Source organism: Girardinichthys multiradiatus, chromosome 19 (assembly GCF_021462225.1).
Source record: "Girardinichthys multiradiatus isolate DD_20200921_A chromosome 19, DD_fGirMul_XY1, whole genome shotgun sequence".
Taxonomy (NCBI): Eukaryota; Metazoa; Chordata; class Actinopteri; order Cyprinodontiformes; family Goodeidae; genus Girardinichthys; species Girardinichthys multiradiatus.
In genome coordinates this window covers 1,719,944-1,740,577 of record NC_061811.1, presented here as the reverse complement: position 1 = coordinate 1,740,577, position 20,634 = coordinate 1,719,944, and the positions used below count along the sequence as shown (strand labels likewise).

General features: G+C 40.5%; 2 protein-coding genes and 1 long non-coding RNA gene across 3 annotated transcripts; all 3 read left to right on the top strand.

Moving 5' to 3' along the window:
• The first annotated feature begins 1,334 nt into the window (after positions 1 to 1,334).
• Positions 1,335 to 2,678, top strand: LOC124884876. Its single transcript, XR_007042537.1, has 4 exons — positions 1,335 to 2,073; positions 2,154 to 2,278; positions 2,384 to 2,413; positions 2,518 to 2,678. It is a non-coding gene; the product is annotated as an uncharacterized LOC124884876 (long non-coding RNA).
• A 3,546-nt stretch (positions 2,679 to 6,224) lies between these two features.
• On the top strand, positions 6,225 to 12,771 carry LOC124884944 (alcohol dehydrogenase 1-like). The gene is made up of 9 exons (XM_047393008.1): positions 6,225 to 6,348; positions 8,592 to 8,693; positions 8,924 to 9,065; positions 9,166 to 9,250; positions 9,347 to 9,566; positions 11,025 to 11,285; positions 11,358 to 11,490; positions 11,648 to 11,786; positions 11,896 to 12,771. The coding sequence occupies exons 1-9, from the start codon at positions 6,331 to 6,333 to the stop codon at positions 11,927 to 11,929; spliced, it is 1,134 nt and encodes a 377-aa protein (XP_047248964.1). The 5' UTR covers positions 6,225 to 6,330; the 3' UTR covers positions 11,930 to 12,771.
• An 841-nt stretch (positions 12,772 to 13,612) lies between these two features.
• On the top strand, positions 13,613 to 19,970 carry LOC124885051 (alcohol dehydrogenase 1-like). The gene is made up of 9 exons (XM_047393235.1): positions 13,613 to 14,031; positions 16,337 to 16,438; positions 16,577 to 16,718; positions 17,380 to 17,467; positions 17,603 to 17,822; positions 19,038 to 19,298; positions 19,375 to 19,507; positions 19,585 to 19,723; positions 19,805 to 19,970. The coding sequence occupies exons 1-9, from the start codon at positions 14,014 to 14,016 to the stop codon at positions 19,836 to 19,838; spliced, it is 1,137 nt and encodes a 378-aa protein (XP_047249191.1). The 5' UTR covers positions 13,613 to 14,013; the 3' UTR covers positions 19,839 to 19,970.
• Positions 19,971 to 20,634: the final 664 nt, after the last annotated feature.

The following is a 20,634-nucleotide window of genomic DNA, read 5'->3' as shown; positions in this document are numbered from 1 at the left end:
AAGGGCAGGGTCAATGCAGCTAGCTATCAGGAGATTTTGGAGCACTTCATGCTTCCATCTGCTGAAAAGCTTTATGGAGATGAAGATTTCATTTTTCAGCACGACCTGGCACCTGCTCACAGTGCCAAAACCACTGGTAAATGGTTTACTGACCATGGTATCACTGTGCTCAATTGGCCTGCCAACTCTTCTGACCTGAACCCCATAGAGAATCTGTGGGATATTGTGAAGAGAACGTTGAGAGACTCAAGACCCAACACTCTGGATGAGCTAAAGGCCGCTATCGAAGCATCCTGGGCCTCCATAAGACCTCAGCAGTGCCACAGGCTGATTGCCTCCATGCCACGCCGCATTGAAGCAGTCATTTCTGCCAAAGGATTCCCGACCAAGTATTGAGTGCATAACTGTACATGATTATTTGAAGGTTGACGTTTTTTGTATTAAAAACACTTTTCTTTTATTGGTCGGATGAAATATGCTAATTTTGTGAGATAGGAATTTTGGGTTTTCATGAGCTGTATGCCAAAATCATCCGTATTAAGACAATAAAAGACCTGAAATATTTCAGTTAGTGTGCAATGAATCTAAAATATATGAATGTTAAATTTTCATCAAGACATTATGGAAAATAATGAACTTTATCACAATATGCTAATATTTTGAGAAGGACCTGTATTAGGACGAAGCTCCATTCTGCAGGAAAGATCTGGTATCTGTTATATGAGATTAGAAGCTGCTTGATGAAGAATGAAGTTCAAAAAAGTTCAAGTTGTCAGAAAACAGCCAGAGGAGCCATAGCCCCCCTGACTGAAATATGCAGTTAGGGGTAAAGTTAACACTTTTAAGCCCTAAGGGGTTTTAGAAGGAATTTCCACCTGAAATTCCATACCTGAACTAAATCAAGTATAGCTCCACAGTTATTAGCTCTACATGCAAACTTTGGGTACCTGTGTAAAGGTAAGACATAAAAGAATATTTTTCAGGTGGACGTACTATTGCAACTGTTACTATGTCGGATTTATTTGTGATTAAACATACAAAAAAAAAACACACCACACACAGCTCGGTCGGGCTTAATCTGACCTCACCCTGACCCACGTTTAATGTGCCATCTGCTGGCAGGAGTTGGGTACTACATTAACTAAGGTGCTACAAGCCTAAAAGTCTTAAAATAATCGAGTGTAAATAAAGGTAAGAGAAACAACTGTACAATGTGCAACAAAGTAGTGATTGTTATGGGCTGTTTTATTTCTTAAATGAATTATTAACATGTATATGATACACAGCCAGATTTTGCAGCTGATAAATAAAACAGTTTTTTATATCTTTTTTGGGTTTGTCCCTGACTGCCCTAACATACGAGGCTAAAATGATTGTTTGGGCTCCTCAGCACCTCATCTAGTCCTGCAGGAGCTTCTTAATCACCCAAACATTGAAATCTGGTGTTGCAACAAATAAAAACATCTATAACATCCCGGACGGCATGCCCAGGGGTAGAGGACTGAGAACTGCTGCTTTAAATAGAACAATGAAACTTTTTCTCATGTTTTCCTGTTAATCTTTGATTCTTTGTCTTGTAAAAGTAAAGGCTCATGTAGGACATCACAAAAGGTGTTTTACAAAGACAACTTCGGTCTGACAGTAATCACAACTAGGAGAGGCTGATAAAACCGAACCAAAATATGTCCTTGATCCCAGTTAATTAAAGGTCTAACTTACTTTTTCTCATTGGACCAGCTTGGATTAAACAACATTTTCACCTTAATTAATAAAATGATCATTTAAAAACAGTTTCCTGTATTTACTGAGGGTATCTTTGTCTGAATTTTAAAATGATTTGATTTCACATAAAACAGAATCAACCCTTATTGGGTAAAAATGTTTCCACACCACTGTATTAACAACAGACTCTTCTGACTTTATGGTTTCTCCGTTTCCAGCGCAGTGCGTTGGAGTCTTGTGTTCCAGGCTGGGGCGTCAGCGTGATTTTTGGCTATACGACCCTCCGAGACATCAGTGCTCAACCAGTTCAGCTCATGACCGGACGGACTTGGAAGGGCACCCTGTTTGGAGGTGAGACATGCTCTACATGACAGGAGTCATATAAACTATTAACTCTGGGGCTGATGATGTTCCTGCTCTCTTTGTCTCAGGATGGTGTTCCTGAGACGGTTAAAGCCTACCTGGACAAGAAGGTGATGGAGGATGAGTTCATCACTCACAACATGACTTTGGACCAAATTAATGAAGCAATCACGCTGATGAAGCACGGCCAGTGGTACACTTTTACACCTATTCACGTCTTTGCTGCTAAATAACTCTACAAATAATCCTTTTTATTGGTATAAATCTTCTGATTTGATTTTTTTATGTTCTTCTACAGCATCCAAACGGTCCTGAAAGTTTCTTCTCGGTAGGATCATTGTGGTTCCTTCATGACATAAAAACAAAAGTGATACAACATGAGAGAGCTTGTACATTCTCAGAAATTAGAGCTGATTTTTTTATATTGTCTAGGCTCCCTGATGGATCTTTCCCACAATTCCCAGGGTTCTGTGAGTGCAATAAGTTCCAGGAAAGTATGGACTACAAGATGTAGTGCGACCAAAACCCAAAACCATCTAACAGGAAAACAATTCAACGGAAATGTTATTAGAGATTATTAGAGAAAACTGTTATAAGATCATAGATGCAGTTTGAAATGTTGAATTGAAATAAAGGAGATGAACAGATGGAGTCAGACTGTTTATTTAGATTTAGCTGAACTCTGCCGTTTAAAGCTGGGGACACGCGACCCGGTTAACCACTTCAGTGTGTGAGGAGAACCAAACCGACCCAAGTCTTAGGCAAGCTAACATTTTGAGTTTCTTTGAGCCAAAACTGGACCCCGACACGTTTTGCTGACAGCCAATGAAGAACAGGCTGGGACACATCAGCTGGCTGCCATATTGTTATTCAATACTTTGTCATTTATTCATCATAAACATGAATAAAAGTGGAGCCTTCTAATTACAACCAGTGATTACAAGCAAAAAGATACTCAGATGTTAAAGACTATAATACCATAAATAATGAAGGGCCTTATTAGAGCAAACATTTCAGATATTGAACCTAAAGGTAAAATTGCTCGAAAGTTTCAGTAATTTATAAATAAAGTGGTTCAGTCGGGGTTTAAAGAATCAACATTTCTAAATTAAAGATTTTGATAAGAAAAGTTATCAGAAATATTTGTTTATGCAATCCAATCGAGACATTACTTGTCTATAATAGAAATAACATATTGAATGAATGAAATCTTTATTTCAAACATATTTAAACAAATCTAAACCGAGGGAAATAAGCTAAAAACAAGACCAATAAACCTACAATACAAGCACCAGATTCAGTTTGAAGAGGAAGAAGAAGCCAATGCTTGTTAAATCCTCCATCATGTCTGTTCAGTCTAGAATATCCAAAGAATTTTGACATTAGAAATATTTATTCCTATATTTTATCTTATCACAGTCTACACCATCTAATATCTATACACAGCCTTTAGTGAAATATACGTTTTTATATTGATCTTCAGGTAAAATAATCCAACATTTTTTTCATGCCATTAATTGTGTTATATAAATCCCACACATTTAGACATCAGGCTGCATGGGGGATGCAGCTGCTAGCACTGTTGCCTTGCAGCAACAAGGTTCTGGGTTTGAATCCTGACCTGGGGTCTTTCTGCATGATATTGGATGTTCTCCGTGCAGATGAATGCATTCTCTCTGGGTACTCCAGCTTTGTTGTTTGTCCTGTGTGTCTCTGATAGACTGATGGACAGGCGACCTGTTCAAGGTGGACCCTGACTCTGGCCCAATGGCTGCTGGAGATCAGCACCTTTTACATAAGTTATTTTATTTTATTCTGTTATTACTTGTTTTTGCACATGTACCTTGTTCTTCTTTGATTGCAAGTTTTCCTGTCTGTACCCTACTTGTGTGTTACTAAGAGCTGCGATTAAAAGTAAATTTCAAGCAAAATTACGCAGCTATTTATGGACATGTTTGATTGTCTCCAGCTTGTCCACCTTATGAATCATCAAACCTGACCTGATAGGAATTAATCTGTTGATCCGACACCGTTTTATTCTAAGTGAGAATGAAAGTGTCCCTTAGATGATGCTCCTCAGCGCTCAGACCGATGAGCATTTTCATCCACAGGCGACAGAAACCGAAGACGTTTCACAGTTTCCATCCGACTGAGGTTGTTCCATCATTATTTTTATTTAGATTTTTAACAACACATAATCATACATCAGATGTGATTAATCTTGCACATACAGAGCCTTGTGAAAGTACTCGGCCCCCTTTAACTGGTCAACTTCTTGCCACATTTCAGGCTTCAAACATAAAAATATAAAATTCTAATATTTTGTGAAGAATCAACAACAAGTGGGACACAATCATGAAGTGGAATGAAATTTATTGGATGTGTCAAACTTTTTTAACAAATAAAAAACTGAAAAGTGGGGCGTATGATATTATTCAGCCCCCTTGCATTAATACTTTGTAGCTCCACCCTTTGCTCCAATTACAGCTGCAAGTCTCTTGGAGTTTGTTTCTATCAGTTTTCACATCAAGAGACTGAAATTCTTCCCATTCTTCCTTGAAAAACAGCTGGAGCTCAGTGAGGTTGGATGGAGAGCGTTCATGAACAGCAGTCTTCAGCTCTTTCCACAGATTCTCCATTGGATTCAGGTCTGGACTTTGACTTGGCCATTCCAACACCTGGATATGTTTATTTGTGAACCATTCCATTGTAGATTTGGCTTTATGTTTTGGATCATTGTCTTGTTGGAAGATAAATCTCCGTCCCAGTCTCAGGTCTCTTACAGACTCCAACAGGTTTTCTTCCAGAATGGTCCTGTATTTGGCCCCATCCATCTTCCCATCAATTTGGACCATCTTCCCTGTCCCTGCTGATGAAAAGCAGGCCCAAACCATGATGCTGCCACCACCATGTTTGACAGTGGGGATGGTGTGTTCAGGGTGATGAGCTGTGTTGCTTTTACACCAAACATATCGTTTTGTATTGTGGCCAAACAGTTTAATTTTGGTTTCATCTGACCAGAGCACCTTCTTCCACATGTTTGGTGTGTCTCCCAGGTGGCTTGTGGCAAACTTTAAACGAGACTTTTTATGGATATCTTTGAGAAATGGCTTTCTTCTTGCCACTCTTCCATAAAACCCAGATTTGTACAGTGTACGACTGATTGTTGTCCTATGGACAGACTCTCCCACCTCAGCTGTAGATCTCTGCAGTTCATCCAGAGTAATCATGGGCCTCTTGGCTGCATCTCTGATCAGTCTTCTCCTCGTTCGAGATGAAAGTTTAGAGGGACGGCCGGGTCTTGGTAGATTTGCAGTGGTCTGATACTCCTTCCATTTCAATATGATTGCTTGCACAGTTCTCCTTGGGATGTTTAAAGCTTGGGAAATCTTTTTGTATCCAAATCCAGCTTTAAACTTCTCCACAACAGTATCTCAGACCTGCCTGGTGTGTTCCTTGGTCTTCATGATGCTCTCTGCGCTTTGAACAGAACCCTGAGACTATCACAGAGGAGGTGCATTTATACGGAGACTTGATTACACACAGGTGGATTCTATGTATCATCATCAGTCATTTGGGACAACATTGGATCATTCAGAGATCCTCACTGAACTTCTGGAGTCAGTTTGATGCACTGAAAGTTAAGGGGCCGAATAATATTGCACGCCCCACTTTTAAGTTTTTTATTTGTTAAAAAAGTTTGACACAATAAATTTCATTCCACTTCATGATTGTGTCCCACTTGTTGTTGATTCTTCACAAAAAATTTGGATTTTATATTTTTATGTTTGAAGCCTGAAATGTGGCAAAAGGTTGAAAAGTTCAAGGGGGCTGAATACTTTCACAAGGCACTGTATTATACGGATAAACATAACATAACATTTTTCAGTTCGTCTCCATCATTCTTTGCGGTGTGTTAGATTATGTTGTAAGAGGCTGAATGTGGTTCAGTTTCACGGTTCGGGTTTAAACCAGAAAAACTCAAACTCATCGGGGTCGACGCTCTTTCAGTTTGAGAATGTCGTTTGCAAAAGTTTGTATGGCTGTCTGCGCATTTTCACAGCAGCTGAAAAGGTTGCGTGTATTTGCACACACTTTCACGCAAGGTTCACTTTGATACATCCCGCAACGTTTGCGTACGCACCCTTCCGACCTGAGGTCCCTGGTCAGAGACCAGAGGAGGTCAAAGTCTGACTGTTTGGTACCTCCCTGCCTTCATCTGAGCTATCAATATTTTCAGGAAAAATGGCCACAGCTGGGAAGGTAAGAAGAATCACTTGATAACGGTTTTCTCATAGTTTGTGTGTAAGTCTAATGCACAACTAGTTAAAATCTGAGTAATTGTAGACTGCTAAGTGTTTCACTGGGTTCAAGTTCTGTTGGTTTGTTAATGTTGGTAATGTTCCATTGTGAAAGTCTTTTTGTATGTAGATTTGGTTTTAATCAGCAATATTAGCAAAATGAACAATCCTACAAGGAAATGTGTAAATAAAATGCAGAATCCTGCATTTTATTTACACCTGCCAGTAACATGTAAAATAATACCAGAAGTCCTGAAACAGTAAAGCTAATGTTTGACCATGATTATGGGTGGACTTTAAACTGCAGCTTGTGAAATGTAATTTCTGTCACATGAAGCTGGCTTTTAGTGTGCAAGATTTAACCTGAGGTAACACGCCTTTAAATGGATCTTTAGATACATCTTGAAATTTGTTCTTGGTTGACTCTTTCTTTGTAGCATTGCTTCATGACAATAGATCATGTTTGGTTCCTCATAAAAGGAAGATGCATCTGTAGGCTGAGCAGCAGAATTGAGTATGTTGGTTGCATCCATGAAAAACATGCCAGATCCTCTCCACCAATGTCAAAGTTATGGTTCTGTGATGTTCTGAATGGCCACCAGAGGGACAAACCGAAGTGAATGTCTCTTCAAGCTCTAAGCGGGTCAGATCTGATGTGAGCAAAGTCACATAGAAGATGGGTACACAGCCTTTGTGTCCCTGCTTTAAATAGCACACAGTATGCCATGTTTGCTCTCCTATGATCTTCTCTCTATGGAGAGGTTCTAAGTGACCATTTGACCATCATCCAGATACTCTGTCAATTGTCAGAAGGCTGCAGCAAGCCAGGTGGTGCAAGTGTGGACCCACAAGCCTCATTAAGGCTGTAAAAAGGCAAACCGTTGTTGAGGGTGCCCATGCACAGACGCCTCCCAAAGACAAACTCCTCTTCGCTGCCCAAGATGTGGCAAAATGATATCCTACCTCTGAAGAAGCCCCAGCATATCTAGGGAAACACTACATTTAACTCAAAGATGATTATTATTATACTGATGTAAAGACTTCTGACCAAGAAAGATAAAAATACTTTCAGGTAACATTAGACTGAACTGAAACATCTTTTAATTCTGCCCATAGCACGTTAGATTCTAAATCTAAAAAGATTAAATGTTTAAAACATTTAATCAAGATTTAACAGAATTTCCTTAAAGTAGTTATGTTTGTTAAAGTCTTACAATTTAATCATTAATCATTACATTTGTTTGATAACTAATAGCCTAATTATTGATCCTTTTAGTGACTAGAAGCTAATATAATCATTCAGTTTACAGTTAAATGATTAATATTGATTATTGTTAGAATAAATATTTTTTCATTAAATCTTTCCATCATTCCTTTTAATGCTTTTTAGGGCTCCCAGAAGAAGAGAATTTACCGTTCAGATAAACAGATTTATAAAGAATTGAGACAAATAAAACGAATATTTTATTTAATAAAACTAATGTGATTTTAATACATACTAGTGCTAACCGTGCGTCTGGTTAAAGCTTTATTAGTGAGACATTTGTCCAGTACTCCCAGTTTAAAACACCCGTCACCATTGTATGGTGTCTGCAGACTTTGCTTAGACCATCTGCAGTCCTTGTCGTTGGACATAGCTGCACTGTTCAAACTAGACAAAGCAAATTAGATTTCTCCTAACGCCAAACTGTAGAAGGTGCATCCTGTTCAACATTAGCTTTCACATTGCTGGGAAGCAGAAACTTTGGAAGCAATGTGATGTTTGCCCATTGTCACCCCAGAGCCATCAACTTCCAATGCAGAAAGATCATAGCGCTCAGGTGACATCACTCTCAGTGAGGCTTCCTCATTGGCTGTCAAAAGTCATAGAAGGTATCATGTTCCCACTGCCTCAGTCTGAAGGCGTTGACTGAAATAATGGCTCTTACATTATATGAAAGTGTTTAAAAATCCCTGATAGGCTCCAATTATTTTACAAAGCAGCTTAGATTTTTCTTCTTGTACAACATGGAACGTTTTCCAATACATGTTTGGAAATGAAGATAATTCATCTGATCTAATCATGCAATGTTTAGCAAGCACAAACCAGCAGGTTCAGGTATCTGATGAAATAAAAAACCCAAACAGCATCTAAAAAGCTTTGCTTCACCCTGCCAGTGGTGCTGCTGCCTGCTGGGACATTTAACTCTATACCACTTGTTTCAGATCATCAGCTGCAAGGCAGCAGTAGCTTGGGAGTTCGACAAGCCTTTGGTGATCGAAGAGGTTGAGGTGGCACCTCCTCAGGAGAAGGAGGTCCGGATCAAGGTGAGAAGGAATAAAAAAGGACATGCTAATGATAATACTAGACATCTCAGATTTTGTAAATGCATATGATGCTATTATTGAAACTCAAAGCAAAATAAGAGTATAGCTCACTGGTTGTTTTCCAGTTCCTTTAGGAATCTAAGTCCTGCAGCACGTTGAAGCATCCTTAAAGAAGAGACCAAACACACAAAGCATCGTTACTTCCATTGTGTCTGTTGTTTTCTCTGCAGATTGTGGCAACAGGAGTGTGTCAGTCAGATCTCTACTTCCTGTTAAAATGTATGGACAAAGCTTTGTTCCCATCAGTTTTTGGCCATGAGGCAGCTGGTATAGTGGAGAGCATCGGACCCGGCGTCACCGAATTCCAGCCAGGTCAGTAGAACCAGCTGAACTGCCAGGTTCTCTTTTAAATCTAAGAAATCTGTAGGTTTTGTATGCGCTGGGTATCAGAGCAGGGATGTTTGTGGTTTAGGAGACAAGGTGATCCCGCTGTTCATGCCTCAGTGCCGAGAATGTCGCTTCTGTAAGAGTCCAAAGACCAACCTGTGTGTCAACGGGTACTGAGCTTGTTATTTTCCTTTCCTTTTCAAATGTAATTTAATCTTAATATTTTTATTTTTGTGTAGATTTATATGAAAATATATTGTCTTCAGGTCAGCTGGTCATATTGATGGGAAAAACTTTGAAAGCTCCAGGATCACCTGTAAGGGGAAGAAACTGCTGCAGTTCCTTGGAGTTAGCAGCTTCTCTGAGTACACTGTGGTGAAGGAGTTGGCTTTGGCTAAGATCGATCCTGCTGCTCCTCTGGACAAAGTCTGTGTCATTGGTTGTGCCATCTGCACGGGGTATGGAGCAGCTGTGAATAGTGCTAAGGTCTGTACGTATGTCACTTATTGTGGCAAAAGTGCATACAGCAGCTCTAAGAAGTGCAAACACCCAATTTTAAATGTATAGCTTTGAAAGGCTGAGTTATATTTGTAGATTTTCCAAAGTCGGCAGACAGGATGTGAGGTGGTGAGAGAGGGAAGACGTGCAGTGCAGGTCTCTGAGGTCGGGACTCAAACCCAGGATGGCTGCATCAATGACTGAGGTCATTTATCGGTTGCGCTCTCTACCGCTGCAGCAGGCATCGTAACATTAATCCTGTTTAAACCAACATAAAAACAAAAACATTTCTATTGGGGAGAAATATTTAAAAAATGAGATGGTTGCATATTTGTGGACACCTTTGTTGTAACATTGAGCATCCTACAGCTTGACTCGGTGATAGTTCCCAACTCGCAACATTCCTCTGTCAGATGATGATCTTGTCTACAGATCTTCTCTCAGATTTAGTTCTGGACAGTTTTTTGTCCTCTGTTGAAGCGAGGCTTTTGTTATAAATGATTTGGGTCCAACCTGATCCATATTTGGAACTGCTCACAACTTCATCCACCTTGACAAAAAACACATTTCCATCAGAAAAAATGTCAGTACAGAGCATGATGCTGCCACCACCATGTTTCACTGTGGTTATGGGGTTCTTTTATTGGTCCCGCTTGGTGCCTTTTACTGTGCCAAACATCTTTTGGAGTTATGGTCCAAAAGTTCAAGCTAGGTTCCATCTGACCAGAACATAATCTCCAACGATGTTTTGAAGATTTCAGGCCTGGATGCTTTTTTTTTTTTGGAAGAAAAGGCTTCCATCTTTAAACCAACTCATAAGAGGAGAAATGTGGAAAATAAAGGAGATTATCGTCACATGTAAAACCCAACGTGAACCTGCTGAAATACCAGCAGGTTCTTCAGTGTTGCTCACATGAAACCATCAAAGACCAGTTTTCTGCTTGTGTTTTTATCAGTTTTGAAAAAAAATACATCTAGTTTTTGTTGCTACGTTTACACATTTTCTTTAATTATTGATATTTTTTGCAGCCTTCCCCTGACTGTACCTTTGCATATTATGATTATTCTGCTCCTTTTAACCTCTCTACAAACAACTTCATGGCTGACGGATGCTAATTAGCAAAAATCAGGAGAAACCTACTGAAACAGATGAACATCTTGTCAGGTTCATCAGACCTTCTATGATTGGTGGTAGTTGTGAACTCAAGGAAACTAAACACTGAAACTGATTTAAAAGGTGTTTTAACTAGGAATTTTCCACCAGGCTATTGACAGGTTCTCTTACCTGATTTGTACAGGTGAAAATGATTGATCTAGATTTTTATGTTTTTATGTTACGTCTGAAAAACCAGGAATATTAATGTTTGTTTGAACATGTTTAAAGGCCATGACGGTCAAGGAGAGCCTTAGTTTGCTACCATGGGAATCACAGTGTCATCTCTTCAGGTTGAACCGGGCTCCACCTGTGCCGTGTTTGGTTTGGGAGCTGTAGGTTTGGCTGCAGTCATGGGCTGCAGAGCTGCAGGAGCCAAAAGGATCATTGCCATCGACATCAATCCAGAGAAGTTTGAAAAGGCCAAAATATTTGGTGCCACTGATGTTGTGAACCCCAACGATCACAGTAAACCCATCCATCAGGTGATGGTTGAGATGACCAACGGAGGAGTGGACTACTCGATTGAATGCATTGGAAATGTGGAAATTATGGTGAGAATCAACTTTTACAGTCGTATGTGAGAATGAAACAGTCCTCTGACTTGATGCTTTGTTGACGTGCAGCGCAGAGCGTTGGAGTCCTGCATTCCAGGCTGGGGTGTCAGTGTGATTGCTGGCTGGACAAACATGCAAGACATCAGCACTGAGCCGATTCAGCTCATGAAAGGACGTAAATGGACGGGCACCCTGTTTGGAGGTGAGACAAATATATTAAGGTCATGTCTTAAGTTAGATGAGACATTTGTAGCTTTGGACAGCCCTATGGGCTAAGCCCCCTGTCTCTTTCAGTCTTAGATACGGCCCTGCAATTAAAAGATACATATCTGATGATGTTCCTGCTCTCTTTGTCTCAGGGTTCAAAGGTAAGGACGGCGTGTCTCAGATGGTTAAAGCCTACCTGGACAAGAAGGTGATGGTGGACGAGTTAATCACTCACAACATGACTTTGGACCAAATTAATGAAGCAATCACGCTGATGAAGCACGGCCAGTGGTACACTTCTACACCTACTCAAATCTTTGCTGCTAAATAACTGGAGAAATAATAAAATGCATTTTAATAGTTGAAACCTTCCTAATCTGAGTCTTATTTTATTCTACAGCATCCGGACAGTCCTGAGTGTTTCTCCTCAGTGAGATCATCGTGGTTCTTGATGACATGAAACACCTGGAATCATCTCACATTTTGATTGTGACTACGTTGTTGCCAATATACCTGCAGAGTTTAAAATGTCTCAGAATAAATGAGCTATTTCCATTTAGCTGTATTTATACTGAGTTGAACAGTGAACCTTTCTAGACTATCTTACTTTTAGAAGCAGCTTTATTAGCAGCAGCTTCTTGATTGTGGTTGAGTTTGCTCATTATCTCATCAGGCTTCCAGAGATAAAACAGTTTATGAAAGGTTCTGAAATCAAGGTTTTCCATCCAGCTTCTTACTTTGAGCGATGTTAAAAAAATAAACAGCTTTAGGCACAGATTGGAAGTTGTGACGAGAATAAAGTGAATTATTTGCGTCTGGGTTGTCTCATTGTGAATGAAGCCTGCTAGACTCTTTAGACCCCGGCAGGGATGGACGGGGTAAGTAGCATTTAATATAAAGCTTAAAATTAATAATATACATTTGTAAATTTTTTACTATTGCAAAAAAAATATGTTGAAAGGAAATATTTCTAACAGTAAAGCTAGCCTTCTGATGAAAAGTAGGTACACTCTCTTTTAATCCTGTGGGTTTATATGTTGGGATGTAAACATGATCCTTTCTTTATTAAAGATATTTAAACCTAACAAAAACACCCTGATCCAGCCTGACTATGTTTAAGGCTAGGCTTAAAACTTTCCTTTCCATAAAGCTTATAGTTAGACTGGCTTAGATTATCCTGAGCTACCTCTGTAGTTCTGCTGCTTCTGACTTCAGAAAACAGCTTTTTGTTTTTTGTGTCACTTCTCAATAAACTGGACTGGGTCCAATGGCTTGATGTTCGGGAGGTTCTGTGTGTCAGCTCTGTTTGGCCGGCTTCTTGGTCATCACGCCATGCATTTTCATCTGGTACCGGTGTTGGATCCTCTGTGGTTCCTCTCTCTCTGAATTCAGAACCAAGTCCTACTGTTTAAGGATCTAAGGATCATCATCATCTGCAGGACAAAATCAATCAAATGATATGAAGAAGGCTGAGGAACCACACCAGCCTTTAGGTCAAATGAAATAAAAAGCTCAAGCACTTAAGGTAACGCAGTCTGTTGTACCTTAGCAAGAATTTTGTATTTTATATTTTTCCTTTAGTATTACCACCAGTAAAATCTAACTTGCATATTTTTTATACAAGCATTCAGTTTTCTTTGCTGACTGTTTTATGTTGAGACGAGTTCTGTTGGGTTTTAGGCCCAGCACAGCACCACTGAGCTCTCTTTTATATTTTCATTTGCTCTTCCACTGCAGTTTGAGTTCCTGTTTATCACAAGCAACCAGAGAGATGAGGCAACTCCTCACTGATCCAGTTACAAATGATTCAATTAGATTAGAAATATATTGACACAACTTTCCAGCCATGAAGGTTTTCCTAAGTGAAGTGCATGACTGTTGTGTCTGTCCACACGTCCTGCGGGAAACCAGTTTGTCCTGGGTGCCCCAGGGGATCCTAAGTTGCCACAGAGTTCGCTTCTACCTTGAGCCGGCCCTTGTGTTAATCATTACCATGAATAACAACTGCTGCAATGCTCCTCTAAGTCATTAAGCAATAGACAAATAGAACTTCAACCCTGCTCAGAAATAAATGATTTAGACATTTTTAGTCACTGAAGCCAAAGTGGATCTCCTCAGATCCAAACTCACTAAACAACAAAGTAAATATTTTCCTGAAAAGAAATAAACCTGAGCCAATGGCTTGTTATCAGGCCTCTTCAGAGCTGGATGGTGAGGTGTTGGAGAAGGGATCCATCTAAAGGCTACTGGATGGTGGTTCTGGAAGACTGGACTTGTGCACACAGCCTCACTTTTTCACAGCACTGCATCTTCTTTTTTCCATTCTACTCCATCGTCTCATGTGTCATGTGTTGGCGATACCCGAAGGACCTGATAGCAGCGAGAGGTTAAAGTCCTTGCTCGTTTCGCTTTATGCCAGATTGCACAGATCTCTTCCTTCTTCCTTCTGTCCGTTCTCCTGCAATCTTCTCTTAACTCCTCTCTGGGTTCGGCTCAATCAATCATCTCTGCAGGAAAAATGGCCACAGCTGGAAAGGTGAGAAGATTTACACATCTGTACAAGACCTCTCATGATTCATTTGTCTCCGTATTACACAACAGATGTCGAGCATTTCCGTGACGCTCAGATTACAGCTAAGAACATATTGTGTCCCAACACTATGTCTGATTTTTATGTAGCAACTAAATGTGCAGGTTGGCAGTTCTTCAGTCTTTGACTCACTATACTTCCCACCTTGTGGGTTTTTTTTCAGCTGATGCTGTAATGAAACAGGTGAACTCTACCCTGACGCTAGCTGCTACATGTCATGTTGCTCCTGGGGTAAAATAAAGCCTACAAGCTGTGATCTGTTGCAGAAACCCTCATCAAGCACATATTTGTGTTCTCTGTGTTTTAGCTTCATTAACATCAGTTTAGCTGTTATCTAACCATCCCATCTCTCTTTATTCCACTGTTTTCTCTCTTTATATATTATTTTTGAAATCATCATCTTAATTTACTTCATTTACTGTTGTTTTCATTTAAGATTGTATAGATTTTGTTGGTTTGGTGTCTTTCAACATTCTCTGAAAGAACCAATATCTTATGGTCTGGGTCCCAGTCCAGTATAAAGGTCAAGATCAAAGATCAGACCATTCGCCTGTAACTAATTAATTCTTATTACTATTGAGATCACAGGACCAGAACTGGCCCAATATTCTTACAGTTGAAACATGATCTTGTTTTAAAGTCTTGTGTTTTGTTAGCGCTGAGGTAAATTATTCTGCTGCACTGTCTGATGAATCATGCATTCTTGTGAAACTAGGAAATATTGTATCTGAAAGAAACTCTTCAGAACCACTTGCAAGCACTCTAAGATCTGACTGCCTGCTGTAAAACTAAAAAGAAACTGTATCAGAAAGTTATTATTCCACTCTCTGCATCTCCTGGGGCATCTTGGTGGTTATTAATCTCAGAAACGACCTTAACTCTGTGCAGTCCTCGGAGAAAAACAAGAGCTCAACCTCAGACTCTACCAGCCTCAGATGTTATCTCTACTTAAAAAGAATGTGAAGATTTTCCACAGTGGTATGCTTGGAGAAGACTAATCTCTGCACAAGACCCCCATACCACAACTACCAAGCACGGTGGTGGAGGACTGATGGTTGTAGCTTCAATTGCATCCACAGGATTAAAGTATAGTTATGTGCTCTCTTTCATCCTCTAGACTTGAAAACTGGCTCAGAGTTTATCTGCTTAGCTGTCTTTCTCTGCTACATGAAGCCTCTAAAGGAGCTACAACCATGAATGTTTTACTTTTCCTTCCCATAGAAAGTACTCCTGGATCAGTGCTTCTTTGTTCTCTTTGTGTCTCTGCTCTGTTCTCTCAAACCCCCAGTCGGTCGTGGCAGATGGCTGCTCACACTGAGCCTGGTTCTGGTTCTGCTGGAGGTTTCTTCCTGTTAAAAGGGAGTTTTTCCTCTCCACTGTCGCTACATGCATGCTCAGTATGAGGGATTGCTGCAAAGTCAACACCAGTGACTGTCCACTGTCTCTACATGCTCATCCAGGAGGAGTGAATGCTGCAAGTCACTGACTGGATGCAATCTGCTGGGTTTCCTTAGATAGAAAAACTTTTTATCCAATTATATTACGTTATATTATACTGAATCTGACTGCACTGTTTGATAGTGAGGATTAATTAAATTAGGGTTGTGAATCAGTGCTATATAAATAAAACTTAATTTGAGTTCGGAGTCGGTGGAAAATCTTTAACTACTGAAGACTTTCCAGTGGACTTTTTCCAGTGGTCAACTGTACTTCTACAAAACTGTCAATTCTTAGCAATATTAGACTTGTAATGATGACATCAGTGATGTGACCTGGGGTCGTTGGGTTTCTTGCATCTCAGCAGCTACCCACAGATGGACCCTCTTCAGCAAAAGCCACCTTGTGGTTTGCCCTGCAATGCTCAGTCAGCTGAGAACTCTGCAGAGGGAGGGACCAGCGAAGCCTCTGCAGCCACCTTCTTAAGTGGTTCATAGAATATCTTTCAGCCTCTGCCTCCACACCTTTCCAGCAATGCCTGGTACTTGGCATGCTTCTTTTTATTGACTTCCTTTACCTGTTCTTTCCAGGACACTGTAAGCTCCAGCATGATCAGGTGTTTAGTGGGCTAGAGGTAAAATCATATCTGGGTGGAGTCTCTCCTATGTGTTGAGGGAACTTCAGCTGCCTTTATGATTTTGAGGCTTGAAGGCTACTGCGCTTGGCAGCACATTGTAGACTGCCTGCACTAGGAACATGATGGAAGTCTGCTTAATGATATAGAGTACTTTACTCTTTTTTGTTTCACTCATAGGTCATCAAATGCAGGGCAGCAGTGGCCTGGGAGCCCGACCAGCCTGTGGTCATTGAGGAGATTGAAGTTGCCCCACCACAGGCCAGTGAGGTCCGCATTAAGGTAGGAGATGTTTCCCATTACATTAATTTCATGAAAGCCTAAATCTGGCTTGGGATAGTTAAAAAGCCTGCATGGTTTATCGCTTCAGCTTGCCCCCCTTTAATATCACTGTTGTCATGGTTACTGTTTGTGGTGCAGATAGTAGCGACATCTGTGTGCCACTCGGACCTGTACCACCTTTTGCAGAGTATGCCTAAAGATGGCTTTCCAACAGTCCTCGGCCATGAGGGTGCCGGCATTGTGGAGAGTGTTGGATCTGGAGTCACAGAATTTCAGCCCGGTCAGTCAAACCTGTTCAGCATGCAAAGCTGAATGATGGACATGTGGGCTTAGGACAAAGCTAAACAAGATGCCTGAAAATATACCAAATGCAATACATCAACCATATCTCAGTAACGTGAAATTAGAGAAACTAACCCAAGAAAGCTTCGATTTTACATACCTGCTGCATCTACACAACACAAGGGTTCACATCATTGTCGGAGGTCTCATACCGCTGGCCTGGTCCTTCAGCTTTCTCCACTGTCCTCCTTGGTCACACCAACTCAGTGCATATTCTCCATCACTGCACCCAAAAACCTTCTCAGTGGTCTCTTTCTTTTACCCTTTCCTGGAAAATCTGTTTCAAACATCCTTTATCCAAAATCCACTATTGTTCCTCTGCTCATGTCCAAACCATCTCAGCCTTACCTCTTTAATTTTGTCCAGAGGGTTTTTTTCACTTCTGCAGCAGTTATTGTGTCACAAGCCCTCATCTCCATCATATCTGCAATGCTTGCTCTCTTTTCGTCTCTTTTATTGTGTTATGCCCATTGCTCTGGATGTTTGACCACAGGTTATTAAACCTTCTGTATCTCAGCTCATTGCTGCTTCACTGGTTCAACTGTCTAAACTTGTGATTTATAGAGGGACAATACTGAAGTTGTTCTTCTTTCTTGCAGGAGACAAGGTGATTCCTCTTTTCCTTTGCCAGTGTAAGGAATGTCGTTTCTGTAAGAGTCCAAGGACCAACCAGTGTGAGAGAGCATGGTGAGACCTCATCTTCTGCTATTCAATCTATTGTCCCTTATTCTGAACCTTTTTTCGTTTTGCATCTTTTAGTTGGGCAAGAGCAAATTTCAATATTTTCTAAAAGTTATTTACCTCACAAGTTCTCTCAACCAGGACCAGAGTTCGTCAAGAAATTATGGCTGGAGTCGAATCCAGGTTCACCTGTAAAGGGAAGAGAGTTCATCAATTTATGGGAACCAGTACTTTCTCTGAGTACACCGTGATTAATCAGATAGCTGTGACTAAAATCGACCCTGCTGCTCCTCTGGACAAAGTCTGCCTCCTCGGCTGTGGGATCTGCACTGGCTATGGAGCAGCAGTGAATACTGCCAAGGTGGGTACTATAGGATTTTCTTGTGAAAAACAAACAGATTGTTTATTTAAAGAAATGAAACCTGAAAAGGAATACCTGAAATGAGAAACCCAGATTAATCAAATCCCAGAAATAATCAACAATAACCTAAAGTCAAAAACCAATCTAACAACCAAACCAGGGGAGGGGAGAGCCTCCCTTGTGCTGCATACATGGCAGCTTTTAAGCAGTAGCAGCAATTAGGCCAACCAGCACCACCTGCAGCAGGACCAATTCTAAACCCCTGAAAGAAAAAAAACAAATACCTAACTAGGCCATAACACTTGAAGAATGAATGCACCATAGAAAACTACTGATGCAGTTCATTTAGCAACACAGGTTTTCCAGTTTGTTCATATATACCATCAATGTGGTCAATGAGTCCAAGATGTTCCGAGCCCATAAGGGTTTCACTTTCTTGATTTCAGCTGCAACACACAGATGGTCAGGTGAGAATTTGATGGAAACAACAAAAGAATGGATCCATCCTGCCTTGTATCAACAGTTCAGACTGGTGGTGGTGGTGGCATGGTGTGGAGGATATTTTCTTGGCACACCTTGGGTCCCTTAGTACCGTCTAAGCACTGTTTAAACCCTACAACCTACCTGAGTATTGTTGCTGAACATCTCCACCCATTTCCACACTTGGCTCATCTTCTGATGGCTTCTTCCAGCAGGATAATGCTCCATGTCACAAATCTCAGATCATCTCCAACTGGTTTCCTGAACTTGACAGTGAGTTCACTGAACTCCAGTGCTCACCAGATCTCCAACAAAGCATGGTTAGGATACCATGATACCATTAGGTGACTGTGGCTTAGTCGGAAGAGTAGTTGTCTTGCAATCAGAAGATTGTGGGTTCAATTCCAGCTTCCTCCTACCATATAAATGTGCCATGGGCAAGGCACTTAACCTCAAATTGCTTACTGATCTGTGTATAACTGTGCCAGTGCAACTGGGTGAATGTGGCTCTAGTGTAAAGTGCTTTGATCGGTCTGCATGACTGGAAAAGTGGTATATAAGTTCAGTCTATTTACCATTTACACATCCCTTCTTGGTAGGACCAAACATTTCTATTTGTGGAGACCTTTTAATGCATAGATATAGGAACATTAACTACAACAGTTTGAAAACTAAAGGAAACTTTTGAGAGGTCTGAAATTATACTGATGAAATAAATGTCTTCTTCTCCGTCAGGTTGAACCGGGCTCCACCTGTGCCGTGTTTGGTTTGGGAGCTGTGGGTTTGGCTGCAGTCATGGGCTGCAAAGCTGCAGGAGCCAAAAGGATCATCGCAATCGACATCAATCCAGACAAAGCTGAGAAAGCCAAAGTGCTTGGTGCCACTGACTTTGTGAACCCCAAAGATCACAGTAAACCCATCCAGGAAGTGATTGCTGGGATGACTAATGGGGGAGTGGACTTCTCTCTGGAGTGTGTCGGGAATGTGGAGGTCATGGTGAGGGATGCTGATGTTTTGTGCTTATGTTAAAGAACTGAACCAGGTCTACTGAATCTTCTGCTTGTCCATCCAGCTCAGTGCATTGGAGTCCAGTATGGAAGCTTGGGGTGTCAGTGTAATTGTTGGCTGGACCGACATGTATGACATCTCTATCCGACCCCGTCACCTTATCTGTGGACGCACATGGAAAGGCTCCATGTTTGGAGGTGAGACTCTCATTCAGCAGCTTCCAAAGTTCTGTTGATGTGATTTGGATCCATTTGGAGCTGATTTTGTGTCTCAGGGTTTAAAGGTAAAGACGGTGTAGCAGAGATGGTTAAAGCCTACCTGGAGAAGAAGGTGAGGCTGGATGAGTTCATCACTCACAACATGACACTGGACCACATCAACGATGCCATTGAACTTATGAAGAACTGCAAATGGTACCAGTCTGTGTTTTTAAATGAATACCTTTATAAAAACGTTCAGCTTTGCTCAGTTTTCTCTCACTCTTTGTTCCACAGCATCCGGGCCGTCATGACTGTTTCTCCTCAATAACACCAACATGATGCCTTCAGGAACAACAGGAATAACAGAGAATGATGACAATTTCTAAACTCTAATCAATTCAGTTCAGATGATCATTAAAACATGTGGTGTTTTTCTTAATAAAAGAAAAGCTGAAGCAGATGCTTCCAGGAATCGTTGTTTGTTTTCAGGTATTATTTCGGAGTTTTGTCCACAGTTCTCTCTTTACTCAAACCTAATGATATTTTTATTATGTGTAGAGTGTCTGCTTAGGTTTACACTGGCCAAACTAATTATATCTGTGTTTGCTTGACTTGGACGGTGGTGATTTTATAATCCTGCTTGGATGGATTTCAGAGTTCCTTTCTGAGTGAACCCTCTGTCCTTTTTTTCTGATCTAATACAGGACATTTTAGGCACCATGAATAAAGTTATATTAAATTGCATAAAATAACAGCATCTCTGGTCCCAGAGGGGCATATTTACTTTGTTAAATGTCAACACAACAGATTCAGTTTTGCAAAATAAATGCTGAAATGGAAGAAAAAGCTTCTGTGAAGACTGGAGACAACATAAATGTTTTTCTGGTGCACTGATATAGAAGACATGAACACAATATAAAATGATTCTATTATAAAATCAATAAATCAGTCAGTGTTCAGTTTTCCAGTGATTGATTACACATTTTAAGAGACCAATTTATTTCTCAGTGTTAGGATTAATTTTTAATCAGAGGTAACATCTTCCAAACGCTGAGAAAATGACCATGAGCTATTAATGGAATCAAAATGGAAATCTACTATTAGTCAGAATACCCACACAGACG

Excerpts from the sequence above, each read along its gene's own strand:
- LOC124884944 (XM_047393008.1), top strand. Across the intron at positions 11,286-11,357 it reads TTGGAAATGTGGAAATTATG|CGCAGAGCGTTGGAGTCCTG; the intron begins GTGAGAATCAAC and ends GTTGACGTGCAG. Across the intron at positions 11,491-11,647 it reads GACGGGCACCCTGTTTGGAG|GGTTCAAAGGTAAGGACGGC; the intron begins GTGAGACAAATA and ends TCTTTGTCTCAG.
- LOC124885051 (XM_047393235.1), top strand. Across the intron at positions 16,719-17,379 it reads AGTCACAGAATTTCAGCCCG|GAGACAAGGTGATTCCTCTT; the intron begins GTCAGTCAAACC and ends TCTTTCTTGCAG. Across the intron at positions 19,299-19,374 it reads TCGGGAATGTGGAGGTCATG|CTCAGTGCATTGGAGTCCAG; the intron begins GTGAGGGATGCT and ends TTGTCCATCCAG.